A 25,545-nucleotide genomic window follows, 5' to 3' on the forward strand; every position below is an offset into this window, starting at 1 on the left:
AATCCGACTACAGCACTGTATGAGCACACTGCAATCTCCCAGAATTTCTCAGGTGAGGAATATGTGAAGCAGGTGCACTTTTAGGGGGGCAGAAACTTTCAGTCCTTGCTGCATGTGACCTGACAATTGCGCTTGCACTTTAAGCTCTTTCATAATAGCTGTTTACTGTAGAGAAGTGACCAATGGCCATGTCTCCTGTCAGTGTCTGAGCGAACGCTGAGCTGTCACCCAACGAACCCTGGACCCCAGGAGATGGCAGAGCGTGACAGTTACTGGAGACACCACAAAGATGAGGATGTCACTAAATGCAGCCTGAACTGTGAGGCACACCACGGTTAAGAGTCATCACCACAGGGAGGAGCCACCACCAGTAACACCCTGATGGTGCCTCCAGAGTGGTAATGATAACATCATTATCATACTGGAGGAGCCATCACTAGAATTATATGGTAGAACCGTCCGCAAGCTGAGGAGCCACCACCATCATCCTAACCACAAGGAGCTGTCCGCACCTTGAGGAGCCACCACCATCATCCTAACCACAAGGAGCTGTCCGCACCTTGAGGAGCCACCACCATCATCCTAACCACAAGGAGCTGTCCGCACCTTGAGGAGCCACCACCATTATCCTTACCCCAGGAGCCGTCTGCACACAGCCACAGAGTGAGAGGCACTGGAGGCAGCCACAAAGTGGGAGGCACTGGAGGCAGCCACAGAGAAGGGGAGGATTCGGAGGCAGCCACAGAGAAGGGGAGGATTCGGAGGCAGCCACAGAGAAGGGGAGGATTCGGAGGCAGCCATAGAGAAGGTGAGGATTAGGAGGCAGTCAGAGAAGGGGAAGATTCGGAGGCAGTCAGAGAAGATCTGGATATAAGCAGAGATGGGGAAGAGCTGGAGACAAGCACAGAGGAAGGAGCTAGAAGAGGTACAGAGGAGAAGGAACAGAAGGTAGGCACAGAGGGGGAGGAGCTATACTCAGGCACAGAGGGAATGAGTTATTGGTGGGCACAGGGGTAGGAGCTATAGGCAGGCACAGAGAGGGAGGAGCTATACTCAGGCACAGAGGGAAGGAGCTAGAGGTTGACACAGAGAAAGAGGAGCTGGAGGCAGGCAGACATTCTGCTGCTAGAAAATGAGTATTACACTTCTCCTTAGAACTTTCTGAGCTGACAACAGAGGTCTGGGAGTTAAGTACAAGATTTTCGGGAGGGAACAGAATTTATGGGGGACAAGGCCTCATGATTATAAATGCAGCTGCTCCTGTGGGGTGGAGCTTTTCAGTATGTTGGTCACATGACCGCAGACTGCTCTGATGCAGGGTCATGTGATTTGGTATTGGTGGGATTGTGGTTATTAGATGATATAAACCATTTCCAGTAATAATCAGTGTTCCCCTTCCCTCCAGGGATTGACTAGCGGCCGAGAGAGACGCCGCTGACACATGGACCCGCTGCTGACCATGAACTCATCCGAGGACTTCCACCGCAGTAAGTGCTCACAATACTCCTAGAAAGGTGAAGGTTAACGATATGGCCAACTTTCCCATACTCCTGAATAGCAAATCTACTCCTTCCTGCCAACAAGCGGGTGATTAGGGTGTACAGAGGCAGAAGTCCACCGACGTACAGTATAGTCTGACACCCCCTCCGTACACCGGTATCTGCTTCCTGATGTCAGGTGATGGATGTGGTGCTGTATATGGGGGGTTCTGTATACATTGTGTGCTCCTTTCATCAGATGAGAACGGCTGGCAGAATTCGGTCATCATAATTCCGGCGCTGCTCTCAGGCTCCACCCTCATCATCGTCGCCATTATCATATGGAGGTCAATCCGCGAAAAGAGAGAAAAAAGAAAGGACGCAAAAGGGAAAATGAAAGGTAGAAAGTCAACGTATGTGTGTATATATGAGTGTAATAAAAGATATGTATAATATATATATATATATATATATATACACTCACTGGCCACTTTATTAGGTACACCATGCTAGTAACGGGTTGGACCCCCTTTTGCCTTCAGAACTGCCTCAATTCTTCGTGGCAGAGATTCAACAAGGTGCTGGAAGCATTCCTCAGAGATTTTGGACCATATTGACATGATGGCATCACACAGTTGGCGCAGATTTGTCGGCTGCACATCCCTGATGCGAATCTCCCGTTCCACCACATCCCAAAGATGCTCTATTGGATTGAGATCTGGTGACTGAGGAGGCCATTTGAGTACAGTGAACTCATTGTCATGTTCAAGAAACCAATCTGAGATGATTCGAGCTTTATGACATGGCGCATTATCCTGCTGAAAGTAGCCATCAGATGTTGGGTACATTGTGGTCATAAAGGGATGGACATGGTCAGCAACAATACTCAGGTAGGCTGTGGCGTTGCAACGATGCTCAATTGGTACCAAGGGGCCCAAAGAGTGCCAAGAAAAAATTCCCCACACCATGACACCACCACCACCAGCCTGAACCGTTGATACAAGGCAGGATGGATCCATGCTTTCATGTTGTTTACGCCAAATTCTGACCCTACCATCCGAATGTCGCAGCAGAAATCGAGACTCATCAGACCAGGCAACGTTTTTCCAATCTTCTACTGTCCAATTTCGATGAGCTTGTGCAAATTGTAGCCTCAGTTTCCTGTTCTTAGCTGAGAGGAGTGGTACCCAGTGTGGTCTTCTGCTGCTGTAGCCCATCTGCCTCAAAGTTCGACGCACTGTGCGTTCAGAGATGCTCTTCTGCCTACCTTGGTTGTAATGGGTGGCAATTTGAGTCACTGTTGCCTTTCTATCAGCTCGAACCAGTCTGCCCATTCTCCTCTGACCTCTGGCATCAACAAGGCATTTCCGGCCACAGAACTGCCGCTCACTGGATTTTTTTTCTTTTTCGGACCATTCTCTGTAAACCCTAGAGATGGTTGTGCGTGAAAATCCCAGTAGATCAGCAGTTTCTGAAATACTCAGACCAGCCCTTCTGGCACCAACAATCATGCCACGTTCAAAGGCACTCAAATCACCTTTCTTCCCCATACTGATGCTCGGTTTGAACTGCAGGAGATTGTCTTGACCATGTCTACATGCCTAAATGCACTGAGTTGCCGCCATGTGATTGGCTGATTAGAAATTAAGTCTTAACACACAGTTGGACAGGTGTACCTAATAAAGTGGCCAGTGAGTGTATATATATAATGTGTGTTACATCATACTGCCGTCAGATTACATTGCAAAAACCTGCTGACAGATTTACTCTAAATCTGGGTGAAGAACAGACAAACTCTGCTACAAAGGTGAGGTTGTGGAGGACAGGTCATGTCACAGGTCATACGCCACACACAGCCTGAGCACTGCAACAAGACACCAGGTAGTTATACTGCATCAGAGAGGTCTCTTCCAGAAGAGACTTCACAGCTACTGGGATGTTCAAGATGAAGCTGCACCAAGAAACGGGCAACACTGAGGAGTATAGACTCAGGGAAACTGTGCAACAGGTGAGACACATTACTGCCCTTCAGTATCAGAGGATGTCCAGCAGTGCCATCAGCGAGGTCTCTCCCAGGAAAGACTTCACGCTACTGGGCTGTTCAAGAAGAAACTGCACCAAGAAACGGGCAACACTGAGGAGCATAGACGCAGGGAAACCGCGCAACAGGTGAGACACATCATGTTACTGCCCTTCAGTATCGGAGGATGTCTAGCAGTGCCATCAGCTCAAAATTGGCAGCAGCCAGGAGAACCAGCTGCTCTATCGACTGTGCCGAGACGTCCGGTCAGAAGTTGTCTTCGTAGAAATGTGGCTGAGAAGACCCAGGCATGGAAACAAGAAGAGACTAAACTCTGCAGGAAAACATAGGAATCCGGGAGACAGAACAATGTCAGCCGGTCTCCAGACCGAAGGGTAAAATGTGACGGACTCATATTATTCCTGAAGAGCAGAACAATAATGGGGTTCTGCAGGAGCAGTGACGCATGATGTGGGTCCCGCAGGTCTGTGGCTGCAGTTCAGGGTCTTTAGTTGTGGATTTGGCCAGGATTAATGGTGTCCTCAATATTGCAAAATCCAGGAGCTACTCACCATCATGTAATATCATCAGGAGACGTCACATTTTTTCTGCAGCCAGACAACGACCCCCAACAATGTCATTAATAGCAAGGAGTCTTGGGGGTAATGATCCAGCCCCAGAGCTCTGAACTCGCATCATCCTGTCTGTCTGGGATCACAAGAAGGATCTGCACAAGCCTCATACACAGAAGATCTGGGGGAAGTTCTCCAAGATGTTCAAGATAGTGTTCTCCAGCGTGAAATTTCATGGAAAAACAATTTTATTAAAGACATGCTTTAAAACCAATATAGGGCTATGTGCATGATGAGAATGGGGTCCCAAGTGATCCAAACCAATGCGTTTCGACCATTCAAGTCTTATTCATTGTATAGATGCAGACGCAGATCGCTGGTGTTATAAGATTTTAGGATTACCAAAAAAAAACCACATTTCTTACTTGGACAAATATACACAAGAATGGGAACAAATTTTATCACAATGTTCACTAAAATTAATGGAGGTAATTACTAAATATGAGGAACTGGAAATCAATCTGGTCAATCTGATATCACTAAAATTCAAACTTCTTTGAACAAGTATAATAATTTGGGAGACATTAATAAACTTAAAGGGAATCTGTCACCCTTTTTTTGGCCTTTCAGCTGCCGGCATAGACATCGGGGGCTTAGCTACAGCATTCTGTAATGCTGTAGCTAAGCCTCCGATGTAACCTGAAAGAGAAGAAAAACACATTATATTATACTCACGGAGGTGGGCGGTCCGGTCCGATGGGTGTCGCCATCCCTTCCAGCGCCTCCCTTCTTCATGCGATGACGTCCTCTTCTCCCGTCCTGTAATGGCTCCGGCGCAGGCGCACTGCTCTGCCCTGTTGAGGGCAGAGCAGAGTCCTGCAGTGCGCAGGCGTCGGGAGAGGTCTGGCACCTGCGCTCTGCAGAATTCTTCTCTGCCCTCAACAGGGCAGAGCAGTGCGCCTGCGCCGGAGCCATTTCAGGACGGGAGAAGAGGACGTCATCGCATGAAGAAGGGAGGCGCCTGACCGGACCGCAACACCCATCGGACCGGACCGCCCACCGTCGTGAGTATAATATAACGTGTTTTTCTTCTCTTTCAGGTTACATCGGAGGCTTATCTACAGCATTACAGAATGCTGTAGATAAGCCCCCGATGTCTACGCCGGCAGCTAATAGGGGAAAAAAAGGGTGACAGATTCCCTTTAACCAGAAAATGGAAAATAATGTTACTTAAATTAGAGGAATATATTGTTGACGTCAAACGTGTCAAGTTTGAAAGGACATGAGTGATTATGAACTCAACCAGGTTTATACCTGGAAAAATTTCTGTTCCTGGAAAGGTGGTAAAAGACACACCCAATATGGTTTTTCTAACTTCCATCAAAAAGGGCGGAGGGTCAGCTTCACCACGTCTCATGAGTCCATGGGCTCCTCAACTTCCAATTTCAATACTAAAGTTGATTTTTTGGATACCTTTTTTGGCTCTAATAGGCACTGTGGGGCACATAATGACGGATCAGTGTCCAATGCTGTTAATCAGCCAAAAAAACGACAGAGGCGAGTGGGGAGGAAACATAAACATAAGAAGTTGTCATCTCAGAAACAGGAGGAGGTTTTAAAATGCCCTGTTTGGAATCTTTCAAGCTATATTCTATCTGAGGCACAATTGACATTATTGGGAAATTGACTGGGTTTTTGTTTGATATTTTTAGAACTCTCTTGGATGTGAACAGATTTGCTAGGAATTTGACACGGAAATGCCACTTTGTCAACCTGCCTCTCTTGAATCTGTGCAGTGTTTTGAACATTCGGACAATCTTACGCAGGATGTTTTCCACATGGAAATTTTATCTTTTCGGGAACTCTTTCATTATACTACCCTCAGGGACCTTCAGTCACATTCTTTGGTTAAAGACTGTATGATGAATAATAGTTTTAATATGTCTAACCCGTTATTTTACCCTGTACAATCAAGAACTTCAGTCTGATCTACTTTTCTGGAGCGGACAGAGAGGAATTTGGTGGAGTTGGATAAAAATTCTGTTAATATGTACAATAATTTGACTGCACAAGAGAGACAAGCCATGAAGGATTTATGCACTAAGACCATGTGCACACATTGAGTATTTGGTGAGTTTTCTTACCCCAGTATTGTAAGCCAAAACCAGGAGTGGGTGATAAACCCAGAAGTGGTGGAAATGTTTCCATTATGCTTTTCCCTTGACTTTTCCACTCCTGGTTTTGGCTTACAAATACTGGGGTAAAAAACTCACCAAATATTCAATGTGTGCTTGTGGCCTAATAATGATATTCTAGTGAGACAGGCTGATAAGGGTGGCTGGGTGGTCATCCTAAATGCAGAACTTTATTATTCAGAAAATCTTCACATTCTTAAAGATTCTATCACTTGTACTTAAGTTCCCCGTGATCCGACAGAAGAATATCTTGACAATCTTGGTAAATGATTGAATGATGGGTTGGTAAACAGGTGCGATTTTCTCAAAAATGTTTTGATACATTAAACATCCAATAACTCCCATTTACAGTGGGGAAAAAAAGTATTTAGTCAGTCAGCAATAGTGCAAGTTCCACCACTTAAAAAGATGAGAGGCGTCTGTAATTTACATCATAGGTAGACCTCAACTATGGGAGACAAACTGAGAAAAAAAAATCCAGAAAATCACATTGTCTGTTTTTTTTTCATTTTATTGGCATATTATGGTGGAAAATAAGTATTTGGTCAGAAACAAGCAATCAAGATTTCTGGCTCTCACAGACCTGTAACAACTTCTTTAAGAGTCTCCTCTTTCCTCCACTCATTACCTGTAGTAATGGCACCTGTTTAAACTTGTTATCAGTATAAAAAGACACCTGTGCACACCCTCAAACAGTCTGACTCCAAACTCCACTATGGTGAAGACCAAAGAGCTGTCAAAGGACACCAGAAACAAAATTGTAGCCCTGCACCAGGCTGGGAAGACTGAATCTGCAATAGCCAACCAGCTTGGAGTGAAGAAATCAACTGTGGGAGCAATAATTAGAAAATGGAAGATATACAAGACCACTGATAATCTCCCTCGATCTGGTGCTCCACGCAAAATCCCACCCCGTGGGGTCAGAATGATCACAAGAACGGTGAGCAAAAATCACAGAACCGCGCGGGGGGACCTAGTGAATGAACTGCAGAGAGCTGGGACCAATGTAACAAGGCCTACCATAAGTAACACACTACGCCACCATGGACTCAGATCCTGCAGTGCCAGACGTGTCCCACTGCTTAAGCCTGTACATGTCCGGGCCCGTCTGAAGTTTGCTAGAGAGCATTTGGATGATCCAGAGGAGTTTTGGGAGAATGTGCTATGGTCTGATGAAACCAAACTGGAACTGTTTGGTAGAAACACAACTTGTCGTGTTTGGAGGAAAAAGAATACTGAGTTGCATCCATCAAACACCATACCTACTGTAAAGCATGGTGGTGGAAACATCATGCTTTGGGGCTGTTTCTCTGCAAAGGGGCCAGGACGACTGATCCGGGTACATGAAAGAATGAATGGGGCCATGTATCGTGAGATTTTGAGTGCAAACCTCCTTCCATCAGCAAGGGCATTGAAGATGAAACGTGGCTGGGTCTTTCAACATGACAATGATCCAAAGCACACCGCCAGGGCAACGAAGGAGTGGCTTCGTAAGAAGCATTTCAAGGTCCTGGAGTGGCCTAGCCAGTCTCCAGATCTCAACCATATAGAAAACCTTTGGAGGGAGTTGAAAGTCCGTGTTGCCAAGCGAAAAGCCAAAAACATCACTGCTCTAGAGGAGATCTGCATGGAGGAATGGGCCAACATACCAACAACAGTGTGTGGCAACCTTGTGAAGACTTACAGAAAACGTTTGACCTCTGTCATTGCCAACAAAGGATATATCACAAAGTATTGAGATGAAATTTTGTTTCTGACCAAATACTTATTTTCCACCATAATATGCAAATAAAATGAAAAAAAAACAGACAATGTGATTTTCTGGATTTTTTTTTCTCAGTTTGTCTCCCATAGTTGAGGTCTACCTATGATGTAAATTACAGACGCCTCTCATCTTTTCAAGTGGTGGAACTTGCACTATTGCTGACTGACTAAATACTTTTTTCCCCACTGTATCATACACTTCCCAAAATTCACAAAAATATTTTTCCCATCCTTTTAGAGCCATAATTTCTGGTATAGGTTAACTCACCGAAAATTTAGGGGAATGGGTTGATCACTACTTACAACCGTTAGTGATCAACCTCCCAGGTTATATTAGAGATACCAAAATGATCATCTCTGCACTGGATGTTTTTTTTTTATGGTCTCCTCAGTATTCCTGGGAATCGTGTGATGTGGTGGGCCTCTACCCCTCCATCCTGCATCATACCAGCTTATCCAATTTGTCCTACTTTTTGGATAAACACAGTTCATACAAAGAGGAGATTCAATTTTTCATTTTAGATGCGGTTTCTTTCTTACTCCCTCACGACTATTTTTCTTTTGATGGCCATTTTTTTTTTTTTTTTTTACAAAGGTAAGGTGTCAGTATGGGGGGCAAAAGTTCCCCTTCATTAGCGAATATTACAGTAGCAGTGTGGGAGGAGAGATATATCTTTAATAACAACCTTTTTACCCACAATATACAAATTCTTCCGCCGCTATATCAATGACCTAATACTTATTTGGAAGGGTGAAACCTCAGGAATCACTGATTTCAACAGTTTTATAAATAATAACGATTTTAATTTGACCTTCACTTCTACTGTATCGAGTTTTTTCCATTAATTATTTGGATAGTAGTAATTTCCCCTTACAGAATACAGATAGTAACCCTATTTTGGAGGTTCACTCCTGCCACCTTAAACACGTTACCAATAATATACCGCTAGGTGAACTGTTAGGGATATAACCCACAACTTTTGTTTCTACTTTCAGTTCCAGTTAGGAACCTGCAGCTCTCTGGCGCCCCCTTACCCTCAGGTTAGTCAAGGAACTGCGCCTAGGATAAGTAGTTGCCGGAAAGGCTACCTTGTCATGTACTGGCTATCGGGCACTCTGCAGTGAGGGCGATATGTATATCACCATTCCCAGGCAGGTAATACACATAAACCTCCGATCCGTCACTGCCAGGGTTCCCCAATACCACCAAGACTCTATACTGCCACCAGTTCCTCGTTTGATACTAAAGCCTATATTGGGTCAGGAACCAACTCACAGGTAGCGTGATTTGGCGCAAAGTACGTGTCGGTTCGGTCATAGAGCAAGGAGAACGAAACTAGTAAATTTATAAGTTTACTCTAGAAAATATAGGCAGTGTTTACAAAAATACAAAAGATGTGACAAAAGGAGACAAAATACAGTATGTACAGACAGTCAGAAATAAAAGGAATTCAAATAGGAAACTTACTACAGTATATCTCACAGGTATGACGTGTTGATAAGGGGAGGAGAGCCTTCCCAAGAACAAATGGTTCATCAGCACAGCATGTGTCTAGCTGGCTCTCTGGGCATCTGACACCTCCCCAATTGGGCGGTTCAGTTTTACGCTTTGCCCCCAAACCTAGGAACTCCTCCCTTGCTGACCTCACTTGGTAGGCTGTGTTCAAGGGGGTACACCTCTTTTGGAAAGTTATTAAAAACTCCTATCTTCCATATCTTTGGCTGGGGGGCTCACAGGGCGATGATAGGTGCATTACATTTTCCCCTGCGATGTGACGATTCTTTTGAGACCAAATATGGCATGTCTGCATGTTGCTGGGGGGCAGAAACTTATTTCCCAGGTTTCTGATAGCTGTACAGACTGCATATTGACACACTTTTCCAGTCTGTCCACCAACTCCTTGACCCTCTGGAAGCCGACATCCAGAGACCAGCACACCATATTTTTTTTTTCGGCGATACAGCGGGGCATGTCGGAGAACCTTATACCTGAACTCCAGCTGAATGTGATGCAGGCCTGCAATGCTGCTTACGTTCAGGCTATGCAGCAGACTCGGTTATACCCGCATCCACATATGGCATTTCCAACTAGTTAACCCCTTGTGATGGATTGCAGCGGGGGACCTGACTGAACGGCAGAGAGGTATGGATATTATATTGTTGTTGTTTTGTTTTTTTTTCGTTACAGGAGAACAAGGGATCCTTTTGGATTGGCAGCATAATAAATTTTGTCAAAAACTTGCTGTCATTATTTAATTAAAAGAATTTTTAATTAATGTGTGTCTTTTTTAACCCTTTACTACTATAGGATTAATAATGGATAGGTGTCTTATTTGACACCTCTCCATTATTAACCCGGCTTAATGTCACTTTTCAATAGCAAGGTGACATTAACCCATGAGCCACCACTAAAGGCAATGGCAATAGCAAGGTGACATTAACCCTTGAGCCACCACTAAAGGCAATGGGAATAGAGAGGCTAAGTGCCAGAAAAGGCGCATCTTATAGATGCACCTTTTCTGGGGTGGCAGATGTTTATAGCCGGGGGGGGGCAATAACCATGGTCCCTCGCTAGGTTATTAATATCTGCCCTCACTCACTGGCTTTCCCTCTCTTGCAAAGAAAGTACCACGGGAGCCCACACACTTTTTTTCAACTAATTTACCCGTTAATTTAACACTTACCGTATATACTCGTGTATAAGCCGAGATTTTCAGCCCATTTTTTTGGGCTGAAAGTCCTCCTCCCGGCTTATACACTAGTCATATACCAGGGGGGATCGGCGGAGAGGAGGAGTGAGGGTGTCAGAGATCATACTCACCCTCTGTAGCCCCCCTGCTTGTTCCATGTTCTCGGCACTGCTCTTCCTGCTTCAGCGATCACGTGGTACTGCTCATTAAACTCATGAATATGCGCATATTTAATGAGCGGTACCACGTGACCGCTGAAGCAGGAAGAGAGCAGCGCGCTGACAACATGGAAGAAGCAGGGGCTGCGCTGCAGAGATAAGGGCCATGACGGGGGTGAGTATGAACAGGGGGGAGGCATATTCACCTGTCCCTGCACGTCGCTCTGCTGTCTTGCGTCCTCTGCAGTGACGTTCAGGTCAGAGGGCGCGATCGCACCTCCTGCCTGCACAGTCATGGCAGAGCCCGCAATGCTGATGAGCAGGGGGCAGCGACGGAGGTGAGTATACATTTTTTTTTGGTAATGGAGGCAGCGGTAGCAGCAACAATATGATGGGGCCACACACTGTGCAGCATAACTGGGGCCACTCACTGTGCAGATAACTGGGGCCACACACTGTGCAGCATAACTGGGGCCACTCACTGTGCAGATAACTGGGGCCACTCACTGTGCAGATAACTGGGGCCACACACTGTGCAGCATAACTTGGGCCACACACTGTGCAGCATAACTGGGGCCACACACTGTGCAGCATAACTGGGGCCACACACTGTGCAGCATAACTGGGGCCACACACTGTGCAGATAACTGGGGCCACACACTGTGCAGCATAACTGGGGTCACTCACTGTGCAAATAACTGGGGCCACTTACTGTACAGCATAACTGGGGCCACTCACTGTGCAGATAACTGGGGCCACACACTGTGCAGATAACTGGGGCCACACACTGTGCAGATAACTGGGGCCACACACTGTACAGATAACTGGGGCCACACACTGTGCAGCATAATTGGGGCCACACACTGTGCAGATAACTGGGGTCACTCACTGTGCAGTATAACTGGGGCCACACACTGTGCAGCATAACTGGGGCCACACACTGTGCAGCGTAACTGGGGCCACTCACTGTGCAGATAACTGGGGCCACACACTGTGCAGCATAACTGGGGCCACACACTGTGCAGCATAACTGGGGCCACTCACTGTGCAGATAACTGGGGCCACACACTGTGCAGCATAACTGGGGCCACACACTGTGCAGATAACTGGGGCCACACACTGTGCAGCATAACTGGGGCCACACACTGTGCAGATAACTGGGGCCACACACTGTGCAGATAACTGGGGCCACACACTGTGCAGCATAACTGGGGCCACTCACTGTGCAGATAACTGGGGCCACTCACTGTGCAGATAACTGGGGCCACACACTGTGCAGATAACTGGGGCCACACACTGTGCAGCATAACTGGGGCCACACACTGTGCAGCATAACTGGGGCCACACACTGTGCAGATAACTGGGGCCACACACTGTGCAGCATAACTGGGGCCACACACTGTGCAGATAACTGGGGCCACACACTGTGCAGCATAACTGGGGCCACACATTGTGCAGCATAACTGGGGCCACTCACTGTGCAGATAACTGGGGCCACTCACTGTGCAGATAACTGGAACCATACACTGTGCAGCATAACTGGGGCCACACACTGTGCAGCATTATCTGGGGCCATACACTGTGCAGCATAACTGGGGCCACTCACTGTGCAGCATTATCTGGGGCCATACACTGTGCAGCATAACTGGGGCCACACACTGTGCAGCATAACTGGGGCCACTCACTGTGCAGATAACTGGGGCCACACACTGTGCATAACTGGGGCCACACACTGTGCAGCATAACTGGGGCCACACACTGTGCAGATAACTGGGGCCACACACTGTGCAGCATAACTGGGGCCACACACTGTGCAGATAACTGGGGCCACACACTGTGCAGCATAACTGGGGCCACACATTGTGCAGCATAACTGGGGCCACTCACTGTGCAGATAACTGGGGCCACTCACTGTGCAGATAACTGGAACCATACACTGTGCAGCATAACTGAGGCCACTCACTGTGCAGATAACTGGGGCCACACACTGTGCAGCATAACTGGGGCCACACATTGTGCAGCATAACTGGGGCCACTCACTGTGCAGATAACTGGGGCCACTCACTGTGCAGATAACTGGAACCATACACTGTGCAGCATAACTGGGGCCACACACTGTGCAGCATAACTGGGGCCACACACTGTGCAGCATAACTGGGGCCACTCACTGTGCAGATAACTGGGGCCACTCACTGTGCAGCATAAATGGGGCCACACACTGTGCAGCATAACTGGGGCCACTCACTGTGCAGCATAACTGGGGCCACACACTGTGCAGCATAACTGGGGCCACACACTGTGCAGCATAACTGGGGTCACACACTGTACAGCATAACTGGGTCCACTCACTGTGCAGATAACTGGGGCCACACACTGTGCAGCATAACTGGGGCCACTCACTGTGCAGATAACTGGGGCCACTCACTGTGCAGCATAACTGGGGCCACTCACTGTGCAGCATAACTGGGGCCACACACTGCAGCATAACTGGGGCCACTCACTGTGCAGATAACTGGGGCCACACACTGTGCAGCATAACTGGGGCCACTCACTGTTCAGATAACTGGGGCCACTCACTGTGCAGATAACTGGGGCCACACACTGTGCAGCATAACTGGGGTCACTCACTGTGCAAATAACTGGGGCCACTTACTGTGCAGCATAACTGGGGCCACTCACTGTGCAGATAACTGGGGCCACTCACTATGCAAATAACTGGGGCCACTTACTGTACAGCATAACTGGGGCCACTCACTGTGCAGATAACTGGGGTCACACACTGTGCAGATAACTGGGGCCACACACTGTGCAGCATAACTGGGGCCACACACTGTGCAGATAACTGGGGCCACTCACTGTGCAGTATAACTGGGGCCACACACTGTGCAGCATAACTGGGGCCACACACTGTGCAGCGTAACTGGGGCCACTCACTGTGCAGATAACTGGGGCCACACACTGTGCAGCATAACTGGGGCCACTTACTGTGCAGCATTATCTGGGGCCACTCACTGTGCAGATAACTGGGGCCACACACTGTGCAGCATAACTGGGGGCACTCACTGTGCAGCATAACTGGGGTCCCTCACTGTGCAGATAACTGGGGCCATACACTGTGCAGATAACTGGGGCCACACACTGTGCAGATAACTGGGGCCACACACTGTGCAGATAACTGGGGCCACTCACTGTGCAGTATAACTGGGGCCACACACTGTGCAGCATAACTGGGGCCACTTACTGTGCAGCATTATCTGGGGCCACTCACTGTGCACCCTCGGCTTAGGGTACCGTTACACTAAGCGATGCACCAGCAATCCCGACAACTATATGGATCACTGGTACATCGCTAAGTGGTCGCTAGTGAGCTGCCACACAGGCAGATCTCACCAGCGACATGGCAGGGGTCGGGGGTCGCTAATTACCTGTCAGACGTGGCGATCCTGACGTCTTCCCGCCCGCGTCCATGCATTGCTCGTCGGCGCCACAGGAAGCCCAGCAGGAAGCGCCCGATAAGAAATGGTCCAGGACGTTCTCGCGCGATCAGCGATAATCAGCGGGGGAGCCGGTCGGAGGTAAGTATCAGACATAGCGATATCGCTAGCAATATCGCTGCTACATCACAAAACCAGTGACGTTTCAGCGATATTGCTAGCGATCTCGCTGTGTGCAACGGGGGCTTTATACGCGAGTCAATAAGTTTTCCCAGTTTTTTGTGACAAAATTAGGGGGTCGGCTTATACACGGGTCGACTTATACACGAGTATATACGGTACATGTCCCAAATTTTACACACATACACTAATCTAATTATTAGTCCAAGACATTTATAAAACTAAATAAAATGAAATGGTTTACTGTATGTAAACCATGTGTCATTTCATGTCGGCTTTTGGAATGATTTTACTGAAGCCAGCAATTGATTTAGCGGCTATTATGCTATGTAGAACTCTATGAACTATAGATATATATATATATATATATATATATTTATATATGTATAGTGCCTCAATGATGTGTGTGTGTATTCTATGTGTATATATCTATTCTTTCATTTGTGTTTTAACCTGTCATTATATGTCTATTTTGCAAGCCGGCGATAAAATCTCGCCATACGGCTGCAAAATGGATGTCACACGGATGCTTAGATGTGAGAAAATCGCATCCTCGCATTACAATCGGATGAAACATTAATGCAATTCTGGTCCGTGAAAAACGGACCTTTTTTATACGTTGTGTGTGACTCCAGCCTTAGGCCTGTTTCACATTTCCATTTGTATCCATCAGTCAAAATCCGCTGTTTTGCAAAAAAAAACGGATCCGCCATTTTTTTGGGCAGATCCGTTTTTTTTCCCATTGACTTGTATTAGCGGCGGATTTTGACGGATGGTCATCCGTCGGATCCGTTTTTTTGACGGATCCGCCAAAATTTTGGCGTCCGATGACTTGAGTGGACGGACAATGAAACGTTTCTTGTCTGCACGGATCCGCACTTTTACACTGAGCATGCCCGGAAGAATTTCCTTTCCAGACAATTAACCCTAAATCCCGTTCTGGCGGTAGCAAAAATTCTCTCTCTCTCCTCCAGGCCGCGGTTCCTTTAACTTTTCCCTGCATGCCGACTCCAGCGGATCTGTCAATTACACGGATCCGGTGCCATACGTTTGCCACACGACGGCGACGGATCTGTATTTAACGGCTCTGGTGGATTTAGCCAGCCGTCAAAATACGGAAATGTGAAACAGGCCTTAGGGTTGTTGCAATTGAAAAAGTCTTTAAACCACCAAGGGGGTGATTTCAGACGAAAAGTATTAAATCGTGAATCCTTTTGGATTTTTAAACTTCAGACACGAGCACCGCTAGGCTTGAACAATCGGTTGGATTTAATACTGCAGTTGTATTAATTCTTTCTGTGTTTGAGACTCTGTAAGAATAATTTCTTTGTCATTTTTTTGTTAGTCCTAATTAATTCTAATTTTCCCAGCAGGTTTTTTTTGCCAGCAAATTTACCACCATTGGTATGTTTGCTGGTTTTGTTACTGCGGTTTTGCAATTTACTATTTGATCATTATACAGTCATATGTTAAAGTTAGTAGTTTCTGTTAGTACAATAAACCTCATTTGAATCCAGAAATATAACTGAGTCCATCAGTTATTAGATATATGAAACTGAAATAGATGTTGCAAAAACCAAAATTGTTATAAAGAAAAAAGGTTAACATTAATAGGGGTGCCCAAACTTTAACATATGACTGTATGATATTTTAGTGTATGTTACATTCTTACATTTATTCATGTTTTGTTAATTGCTTGGGGAGTTAAAGTTTGCTCTCTTGAGGTTTTTAATTATTGCACCTGTTCTTTGCATGCCGCTTTGTATATAACACCAGCGATGTGCGTCTGCATCTATACCATGAATAAGACCTGAATGGTCGAAACGCGTCAGTTTGGAACACCTGGGACCCCATTCTCATCATGCACATAGCCCTATATTGGTTTTAAAGCATGTCTTTAATAAAATTGTTATTTTAATTCCATTAAATTTTATGCTGGAGATCACTCTCATTCACATTTTGCCATGGACAACGCCTCTGATCAGTGCAGCTCCCTGGGTGGATGAACTCGGGATTTCCTCTGAGACTGGTGAACTGACTTTTTTCCTTTTCTTTTTCCCTACCCTCCACGCATATTTTGCTCCAAGATGTTTGGCACAACCTCCTGCCGAAACCCTCCATAAGCTGTGTAATAAGACGTCTGCACATTACTGTGTGTATATAATGTCTGCTCTGTGCTCTGTACAGTGTGTATATAATGTCTGCTCTCTACAGTGTGTATGTATATGTGCATACAGTAGACGCACCGTACTATTCATCTGTCCCCTGTTCTAGCTCTCTATGGGGACTGGGCAGTGAACGCTGCGGGGGTCTTTGAAAATTCGCTGGATGTTCCGGATCCAGTCCTGGAGAAAAGACAGCTGCCTGCGGGGTGGACGCTGGAACACAGGGTACTGGTGTGTGATGGCCACTTTGGTCCAATTAGTCGGGTGGACCTGTGTTGTCCGGGCGAAGCCAAGCTGCATGTTGTCCTAAAGGAGCTGTCGGGTAAGAAGGCGTCTCTGGGGGGGTGTCAGTAGTGAGTGGACCACAGAATGACGTGCCCCCTGCTTATGTCCTCTGCAGAGCATTGCAGCCCCGGAGAGGTGCAGGATTTCATCGACCTGATGAAGTTTTATGTCCAGGTCTGTAATCACAACAGTCTGGTAACAATGCTGTGGTGTCAGACCGAGAGGAGACCCCCTAGCATCATCATGAAGGCCATGAGTCATGGAAACCTGCTCGCCTTCCTCAGGAGCTCACAGGAGGTAATATCAGTGCCCCCCCACCCATGGAGTCGCTTCCCCCAGTAATGGCTGTTAATGGGGAGTAATAGATTGTAGGTCTTTTTTATTATCTATAAATACATCACATAACACAACTATGGTATATTACAGGAAAAAACACAACAGGACAAAACATAAGAACAAAGCTTCAATCAGAAAAGACGACAAAATTAGACACAAATCACAAAGAAATAAACCAGAAATGGAAACAAAATGGAGGAAAGTTCTTGACCTACTAAACGGGATAAAAAAGAAAAATTCAAATAAAATAAAGAAACAAAATAAAGAAAACAAAACTAAAAGGCGAAGAAACAAAATAACCATAACTACATGAATACTCCCCTAAAATAATCAATACTATAAAATCATGCAAAACCCAAAGCCCAGCTTCATTCATGCTATTGTATACAACTCCAAACTACATTCACACCATCCTATATACAATATTGTATACAATTTGAACACTATAAACACATTACACTAAACCGAATATTATACAAGACACCGAAACAAAACAAATACCTACTGGTCCCACTGCCTTACCTTACAGCCACCCCCTTACATCACCACATTCACACTACAACAATCCTAAATACAACACAGTATACAAAATTAACAAAACATTTTTTATTTATTTTGTTTATGTAGTTTTTTTTCCTGTCATTTTATTTTTACTATATATAAACACACACCTACACTTACTATCCCGTCACCCATGGCCAGAAATTTCAGGAATTATCCGAGCTAGGATCAAGCCCCAAAGTTTTTATCCAAGCGGGGCCTGGGCTAATCCAGATCAGTCTGTTATCACAGAAATACAAAACAAAAATCTAGGGTGCAAAGACATAACCTCACCAACAAGATATAGGAGTACTAGCGGACTAAAGCACCCCGAAGGAGAAACCCCTCCAGGGATGATCCGCCCTCCGGGCACCCAGTCTTTCGCACTCCAGAGAACGCACCTTCACCAGGGCACGCAGGATGCTGCTACAAACTTCATCTACACGGAGGATTTTACTCTGCGTTGAAACTAAAACTTGTACGTTTCACGTGAAGAACCTGACCACTCCGCTGACTATGAATAAAGTGGCTCGGTCCCTTCTCCCGAGGCCTCCGAACGCTCCATAGGCCCACTCTCCATAGGAAAGAGTAGACAGCCGTGGCCAACCAATGGAAGCCCCCACCCTGTTGTACACCTCTGTATTAAAGGGACAATGAAGCAGGAAGTGCTCCATGCTTTCCAGCATGTTACAGAAGCTTCACAGGGACAATTCCTGTCCTTGGAGCTCCTGTACTTCAAATTGTCCCTCATATACAACTTATCTTGGAAGCAGCACAAAGTCAAGTCCTAGTACTCGGGAATCCTGCTAGAATTTCACAAACTCAACCCAACCTCTAGATCCCAAATTTGAGAGTCCTTGAGGACCAATGGTCTCTGAAAATGCGAAAGCAAGACCCACATGTCAAGGAGTTTCCTCGGGAGTGACCTCACCTCCCACATTCCCAGACCCCACCGGTGCATCATTTTCAGAACCAGGGTAACATAAGCCGGGAGATGCCCGTGCGGTGTGCGAAGACCCTGCAATCTTCCCCCTGTCTCCTACTCCTGGAAGAAAGGCTGAAACCATCCCTTGCAGGAGAATACACTCGAAGGAGCCCTCTCTTTACAGAGGTTTGTCATGTTAACTTTCAAAAAGGTGTTCACTAGGAACACCACGCGGTTCACCATATTCAATCCCCCTAGTCTCCTTGTGCAGTAAATGACCTCCTGCTTGACTAGCTTAAGTCTATTCCTCCTTAACATCTGGTAGAACAGACTGTAGACCCATGTCCAGAGGCTCTGGCAAGACACAGATGCTGCACAGGCCAACCCTTTCCCCCAGGGTCAAAGACCAACCCTGCCATTTGTCCACTCTTTGGGCAACACCTTTGATTCTGCCTTCCCAGTTTTTCGTGGGGTAATCACCCTGGCTAAATTCGATGCCTAGGACTTTGGCATGTTCTTGGGGTTCAAGGAGGGTGTCCGGAAGATCAAACCCGGGATCCCAGCCAGATACTCTCACACTTGTCCTGGTTGACCTTGGACCTGGATGCCTCCATGTAGCTCTCCACTTCTGACACCATCTCTTGCGAAGAAACAAAAATGTTGACATCGTCTGCGTAGGCCAGTACCCTCAGGATAGCCTCTGGCGCCATCCTCACCCCCGTCAATGGTCCACAATCGACCCTTCTGAGGAAGGGATTGATCGCAAACTCATAAAACAAAGGGCTAAGAGGACAGCTCTGGCGGACACCAGATCCTACTCCAAAAGGTTGTCTAATCTGCCCCTTTACCAGAGGGAAAATCTCAGCCCCTGCATACAAGGTCTTAAGCCAGGTCCACAAACCCTCCAGACAGACCATACCTCAAAAGAGTGGACTAGAGGTATTTGTGGTCGACCCGATCAGAAGCTTTTGCCTGATCCAGGGTCAGCAAGCACCCCTTCCAAAGGCCTGCCCTGCCTGGCTCTACGGCCTCTCGGACACCTATAGTCTCCAAAAGGAGCAGCGGTGCAAACTCCACCAACCTGTTGGAAAAGTATCTCAACCAAAACCTTCCTGTCCACGTTGAGAACTATGGAATGCCAATTCTCAATGCGTGACGGATCCTTACCCTTTGACAAAATTATCAAAGCTGACTTCCTTAATGATCACTACAGAGTTCCTGAGGAGAGACACTCATTAAACACCTGCGTCAAGAGGGGGACCAAGGAGTCCCTAAAGAACATGGATGTTAAGCAGACCGGACCTGGTGTTTTTTTTGGGGGGGGGCTGAGCCTATTGATTGCCAGTCTCACTTCCTCTTCTTTGATTGCCTCTGCCAAACCACCCAGCGAGAGGTCAGCCCCTGGCTCAGGAACAGCTTCAGCCAGGAAAGCCGACATCCTGTCACGATCCAGTTCCCTCCTTCCCAAGAGGTGCGAGTAGTATGAATTGACGACCTCCAAGATCCCTGATATGGACCTTCTCAGGGATTCCATCTTGTCAATCAGCCCCATCACTATCTTACTATTCACTGACATCTTGCAGCTTCTGTAAGGGTCAGGTGAGTAGTACTTCTTGTAGTCCCTCTCAAAAAAGGATGCGTGCCTATAGTACTGACACATCTTCAGCAAGGACTTCACACAGGAGATCTCCTCGCGGCTACCTCCAGTGGAGACAAGATGCTCGAGTTTACTCCTCAGGCTCTGATACAAGCCATCCCTGTTCAGGCATTTGAGGTTTGAGAGTTGCCGGAAGAATCTCAATCTCGCCACCTGATGTTTGAACATCTCCCACCACACCACTCTGACTTAGTGTTACTTAGGCCCAGCAGAGGTACCTGGCTCTAAAGAAATTCCTCACAGTACTGTCTTACAACTTCTTCCTCAAGGAAAGACTAATTCAGCTTCCAATAACCACTTCCCATCCGAGGAGTCTTTGTAACGTTCAGAGAAAATATAATCAAAAAGTGATCAGTGAACACCTCCACAACCGACAACTGTCAGGAGACGGCTTCCTCCTTCAAATAAAACCTGTCTATCTTAGACCTGCACTGACTACCTAAAAAAAAATGTGAATCCTGTGTGGCCTGTGTTGTGCCGGATGTAGGCATCCACCAGGCGTGCCTCACTTACTATCCTGTTTTACCGTGATGCAGTAGTAAGCAAGCCAGTCCCTGGAACCTCCTCTATCACTAGGTCTCGTGACATTGTTGAAATCCCCTCCAAAGATCACCTGCTGAATCGAAAATAAGAAAGGTTTGATCTTCATGAATAGACATTTGCGGTCCCACTTGGACTGGGGACAGTAGATATTAATGAGCCACAGCTCCTGTCCCTCCGTGGAGACATCTAAGATGAAGCATTTCTTTCTAATTCGATTAATCGTCTGCATTCAACTGCTGCTGTCTTAAAAGGACTGCCACCCCGCTATATGGCTCGGCCGCAAGAGACCTTTAGGAGAGTCCATAATCTTATCCGTATTCGGGAGGGGGATGAGTGGAAAACGGCATTTCTCACTTCTGAAGGCATCAATTTTTTAATTTTCACATGGGCAACAGAATAAAATGGATCCTAAAATTTGTTGGGCAATTTCTCCTGATTACTCCGATAACTCATATGTGGTCATGAACCACTGGTTGGGCGCACGGCAGGGCTCAGAAGGGAAGGAGCGCCATTTGACTTTTTGAATGGAAAATATGCTGGAATATTTGGCAGTTGCCATGTCGCGTTTGGAGAGCTCATGTGTGCCTAAACATTGGAGCTCCCCCTCAAGTGACCCCATTTTGGAAACTAAATGCCCCAAGGAACTTATCTACATGCATAGTGAGCACTTTGAACCCCCAGGTGCTTCACAAATTGATCCGTAAAAAAAGTACTTTTTATTCACAAAAATTTTCTTTTAGCCTCAGTTTTTACCTCATATGTAGTCAGAAATCACTGTTTGGGCCCACGGCAGGGCTCGGAAGGGAAGGAGCGCCATTTGACTTTTTGAATGGAAAATTAGCTCCAATCGTTAGCGGACACCATGTCGCGTATGGAGAGCCCCTGTGTGCCTAAACATTGGAGCACCCAGACAAGTGACCCCATTTTGGAAACTAGACCTCCCAAGGAACTTATCTAGGTGTGTAGTGAGCACTTTGAACCCCCAAGTGTTTCACAGAAGTTTATAACGCTGAGCCGTGAAAATAAAAAATCTTTTTTTTCCACAAAAATAATTTTTTAGCCCCCAATTTTTTATTTTCCCAAGGGTAACAGGAGAAATTGGACCCCAAAAATTGTTCTTCAGTTTGTCCTGAGTACGCAGGTACCCCATATGTCGGGGGAACCACTGTTTGGGTACACGTTGGGGCCTGGAAGGGAAGTAGTGACATTTTGAAATGCAGACATTGATGGAATGGTCTGCGGGCGTCATGTTACGTTTGCAGAGCCACTGATGTGCCTAAACAGTAGAAACCCAATACAAGTGACCCCATTTTGGAAAATAGTCCCCCCAAGGAACTTATCTAGATGTCTGGTAAGCACTTTGAACCCCCATGTGCTTCACAGAAGTTTATAACGCAGAGCCATGAAAATAAAAAATCTTTTTTTTCCACAAAAATAATTTTTTAGCCCCCAATTTTTTATTTTCCCAAGGGTAACAGGCAAAATTAGACCTCCAAAGTTATTGTGCAATTTTTCCTGAGTATGCTGATACCCCGTATGTTGGGGGTAAACCACTGTTTGGGCGCATGACAGAGCTTGGAAGGGAGGGAGCACCATTTGACTTTTTGAAAGCAAAATTGGCTGTAATCAATGGTGGCGCCATGTCGCGTTTGGAGACCCCCTGATGTGCCTAAACAGTGGAAACCCCTCAATTCTAACTCCAACCCTAACCCCAACACACCCCTAACCACAACCCTAACCCCAACACACCCCTAACCCTAATCCCAACCCTAACCATAACCCCAACACACTCCTAACCCTAATCCCAACCCTGACCATAACCCTAACCACAAGCCTAACCCCAACCCCAACACACCCCTAAGCCTAGTCTTAACCCTAATTCCAACCCTAACCCTAATTCGAACCCTAATTCGAACCCTAATCCTAATTTGAACCCTAATTCTAACTAACCCTAATTCTAACCCTAACCCTAATAGAAAAATAAAAATATTTTATTTATTTTATTATTTGTCCCTACCTATGGGGGTGATAAGGGGGGGTGATTTACTGTTTTTTTATTTTGATCGCTATGTTAGGATCCATCACAGTGATCAAAATGAATGTATGGAATCTGCCGCTTGGCAGATTCGACGGGCGCACTGCGCATGCGCCCGCCATTTTGGAAGATCGCAGCGCCCATGATCCATGGCAGATGGACACCGGGAGCGACAGCAAGACTCGGAGGGTACTGGGGGAGGGGTGGTGATCAGAAGGCAGGGGGATCGGAGGGAAGGAGGGGGAGCAAATGTTGATTATGACAGCAGATCGCCCCCATCAGTCGGTGTGGGGGGGTTGAGATAACTGTCTCCAGCCATGGCCGATGATATTTCTGCATCGGCCATGGCTGGATTGTAATATTTCATCAAATTTCATTGATGAAATATTACTATCGCTCTGATTGGCTGTTTCACTTTTCAACAGCCAATCTGAGCGATCGTAGCAACGGGGGACTATGCCACCCCCCCGGGGTGAAGCACAAAGGGACCGGGGTCACTGAAAGGTCACTCGACCCGCAGGAACGTGATTTATACCATGATGCCTACATAGGCGTCACTGGTCGTATTAGCACAGGTTTTCATGATGCCTACGTAGGAGTCATTGGTCGGGAAGGGGTTAAAGAAACCCGATCTCAACCCATCCTGCACAAACAACTACAGACCAGTCTCCAATCTCATCGTCTCTAAATTCTTGGAGTGACTGGTTTACTCCTGCCTTACCCGTTACCTTTCCACTCACTCCCTCTTAGACCCATCACAGTTCGGTTTCAACCCCCTACATTCGACAGAAATTGCACTCATCAAAGTGACCAACAACCTTCTGACAGCAAAATGTAATGTTGACCACTCTGTGCTCATTCTTCTCGACCTTTTTGGAGCTTTCGACACTGTTGACCACCATCTCCTACTCTTTAGGCTCCAGTCACTAGACATTAAGGACACTGCTCTCTCCTGGTTCGCTTTCTATTTTTCTGACTGCACCTTCAGCGTCTTGTTCGCTGGCTCCACTTCATCTCCTTTTCCTCTCACTGTCGGGGTACTTCAGGGCTCAGTCCTTGGCCTCCTTCTCTTCTCTCTCTACACGGCCCCAATTGGACAGACCATCAGCAAATTTGGCTTTCAGTACCATCTTTATGCTGATGACACACAACTATATATGTCATCCCCTGACCTTACCCAGCTGTACTACAAAACACCAGTGACTGTCTGTCCACAGTCTCCAACATCATGTCCGCTCTCTATCTGAAACTCAACCTTTCCAAAACTGAATTTCTACTCCCGCCGTCTACCAACCTTCCTAAATCTGACATTTCCCTCTCCGTGGGTGGCACCATAATAACACCACGGCAGCAGGTGCGCTGTCTGGGTGTTATGTTTGACACCAATCTCCCCTTCACCTCCCTTATACAATCTCTTGCCCGCTTTTGCCCCTTACACCTAAAGAACATCTCTAGAATCTGCCCTTTTCTCCCCATGGAAACAACAAAGACCCTTACTGTCACCCTGATCCACTCCCGCCTGGACTACTGTAATGCTCAATTAATTGGCCTCCCCATCACTGGACTTTCCCCTCTCCAGTCCATCCTTAATGCAGCAGCCAGGGTCATCCATCTGGCTAATCAGTACTCGGACACGTCCGCTCTTCGCCAGTTGTTACACTGGCTGCCCATTCATTATAGGATCTAATTCAAACTACTTGTTCTCAACCACAAAGCACTCCACGGTGTGGCACCCCATTACATCTCCTCCCTCATTTCTATTTATCAGCCTAACTGACTGCTGCTCTCTGCAAATGACTTTCGACTAACCTCTGCACTAAACCGTACCTCCCACTCCCAACTCCAAGACTTCTCATGTGCAGCGCCAATACTCTGGAATGCTCTATCCCAAGAAATTAGGACCAACCACAACTTGCACAGTTTTAGGCGCTCCCTCAAAACACATTTGTTCAGAGCAGCCTATCACGTTCCCTAATCAGCCATTTTATGTGTAAGTGTGCGTGAGTAGCCAATTCACTATCTCTATCTATCCCCCACTCCCTCAAGATGGCTAGACCATCATTGTAAATACATCACTGTAACTACACACCTGTACTTTGTATCTCCCCCACCTCATTGTAGATTGTATGCTCTCACAAGCATGGTCATCTTATTTTGCTTTAATCATTGTATTGTTGTTAAAGTTGTCACTTTTGACTGTTGTGTTTGAAACTGTTAAATTGTAAAGCACTGTGGAATATGTTGGCGCTATATAAATAAAGATTATTATTATTTATTATTATTAGTACCGGTTGAGGGTGTTCAAGGAGTTCCACGATTCTGCTCTTAGTGGGCATCCTGGAATCTTGGCCACTCGAAAAGCTATTGCTAGGCTGTTTTGGTGTTCGTCTATAGCCTCTGATGTCGCCGTGTTTGTGTCTACTTGTGATACTTGTGCCCGTGCTAAGAGCTCCCATAATCGGCCAGCCGGGAAATTGGTGCCATTTCCAGTTCCGGAGAGACTTTGGACTCATATTTGTCAATGGACTTTATCACTGATCTCCCTCCTTCCAATGGCAAAACTGTGAT

At 46.5% G+C, this 25,545-nt stretch overlaps 1 protein-coding gene across 2 annotated transcripts in view; it reads left to right on the plus strand.

Annotated features, from left to right (window-relative positions):
• LOC141085082 (tyrosine-protein kinase STYK1-like) overlaps window positions 1-25,545 on the plus strand; it is an 82,422-nt gene that overhangs the window by 31,280 nt on the left and 25,597 nt on the right. For both annotated transcript variants that reach the window (XR_012231209.1, XM_073570124.1), the window contains exons 2-5: window positions 1,406-1,487; window positions 1,738-1,878; window positions 16,766-16,978; window positions 17,057-17,238. Coding sequence is in view for 1 of the 2 variants with exons in the window: in XM_073570124.1 (XP_073426225.1) it covers window positions 1,442-1,487; window positions 1,738-1,878; window positions 16,766-16,978; window positions 17,057-17,238 (582 nt within the window). In the remaining variant the exon portion in view is untranslated. The remainder of the gene's footprint in view (window positions 1-1,405; window positions 1,488-1,737; window positions 1,879-16,765; window positions 16,979-17,056; window positions 17,239-25,545) is intronic.

The sequence above is a fragment of the Dendrobates tinctorius genome, unplaced genomic scaffold (assembly GCF_039654945.1).
Source record: "Dendrobates tinctorius isolate UK_male_01 unplaced genomic scaffold, ASM3965494v1 ptg000028l, whole genome shotgun sequence".
NCBI lineage: Eukaryota > Metazoa > Chordata > Amphibia > Anura > Dendrobatidae > Dendrobates > Dendrobates tinctorius.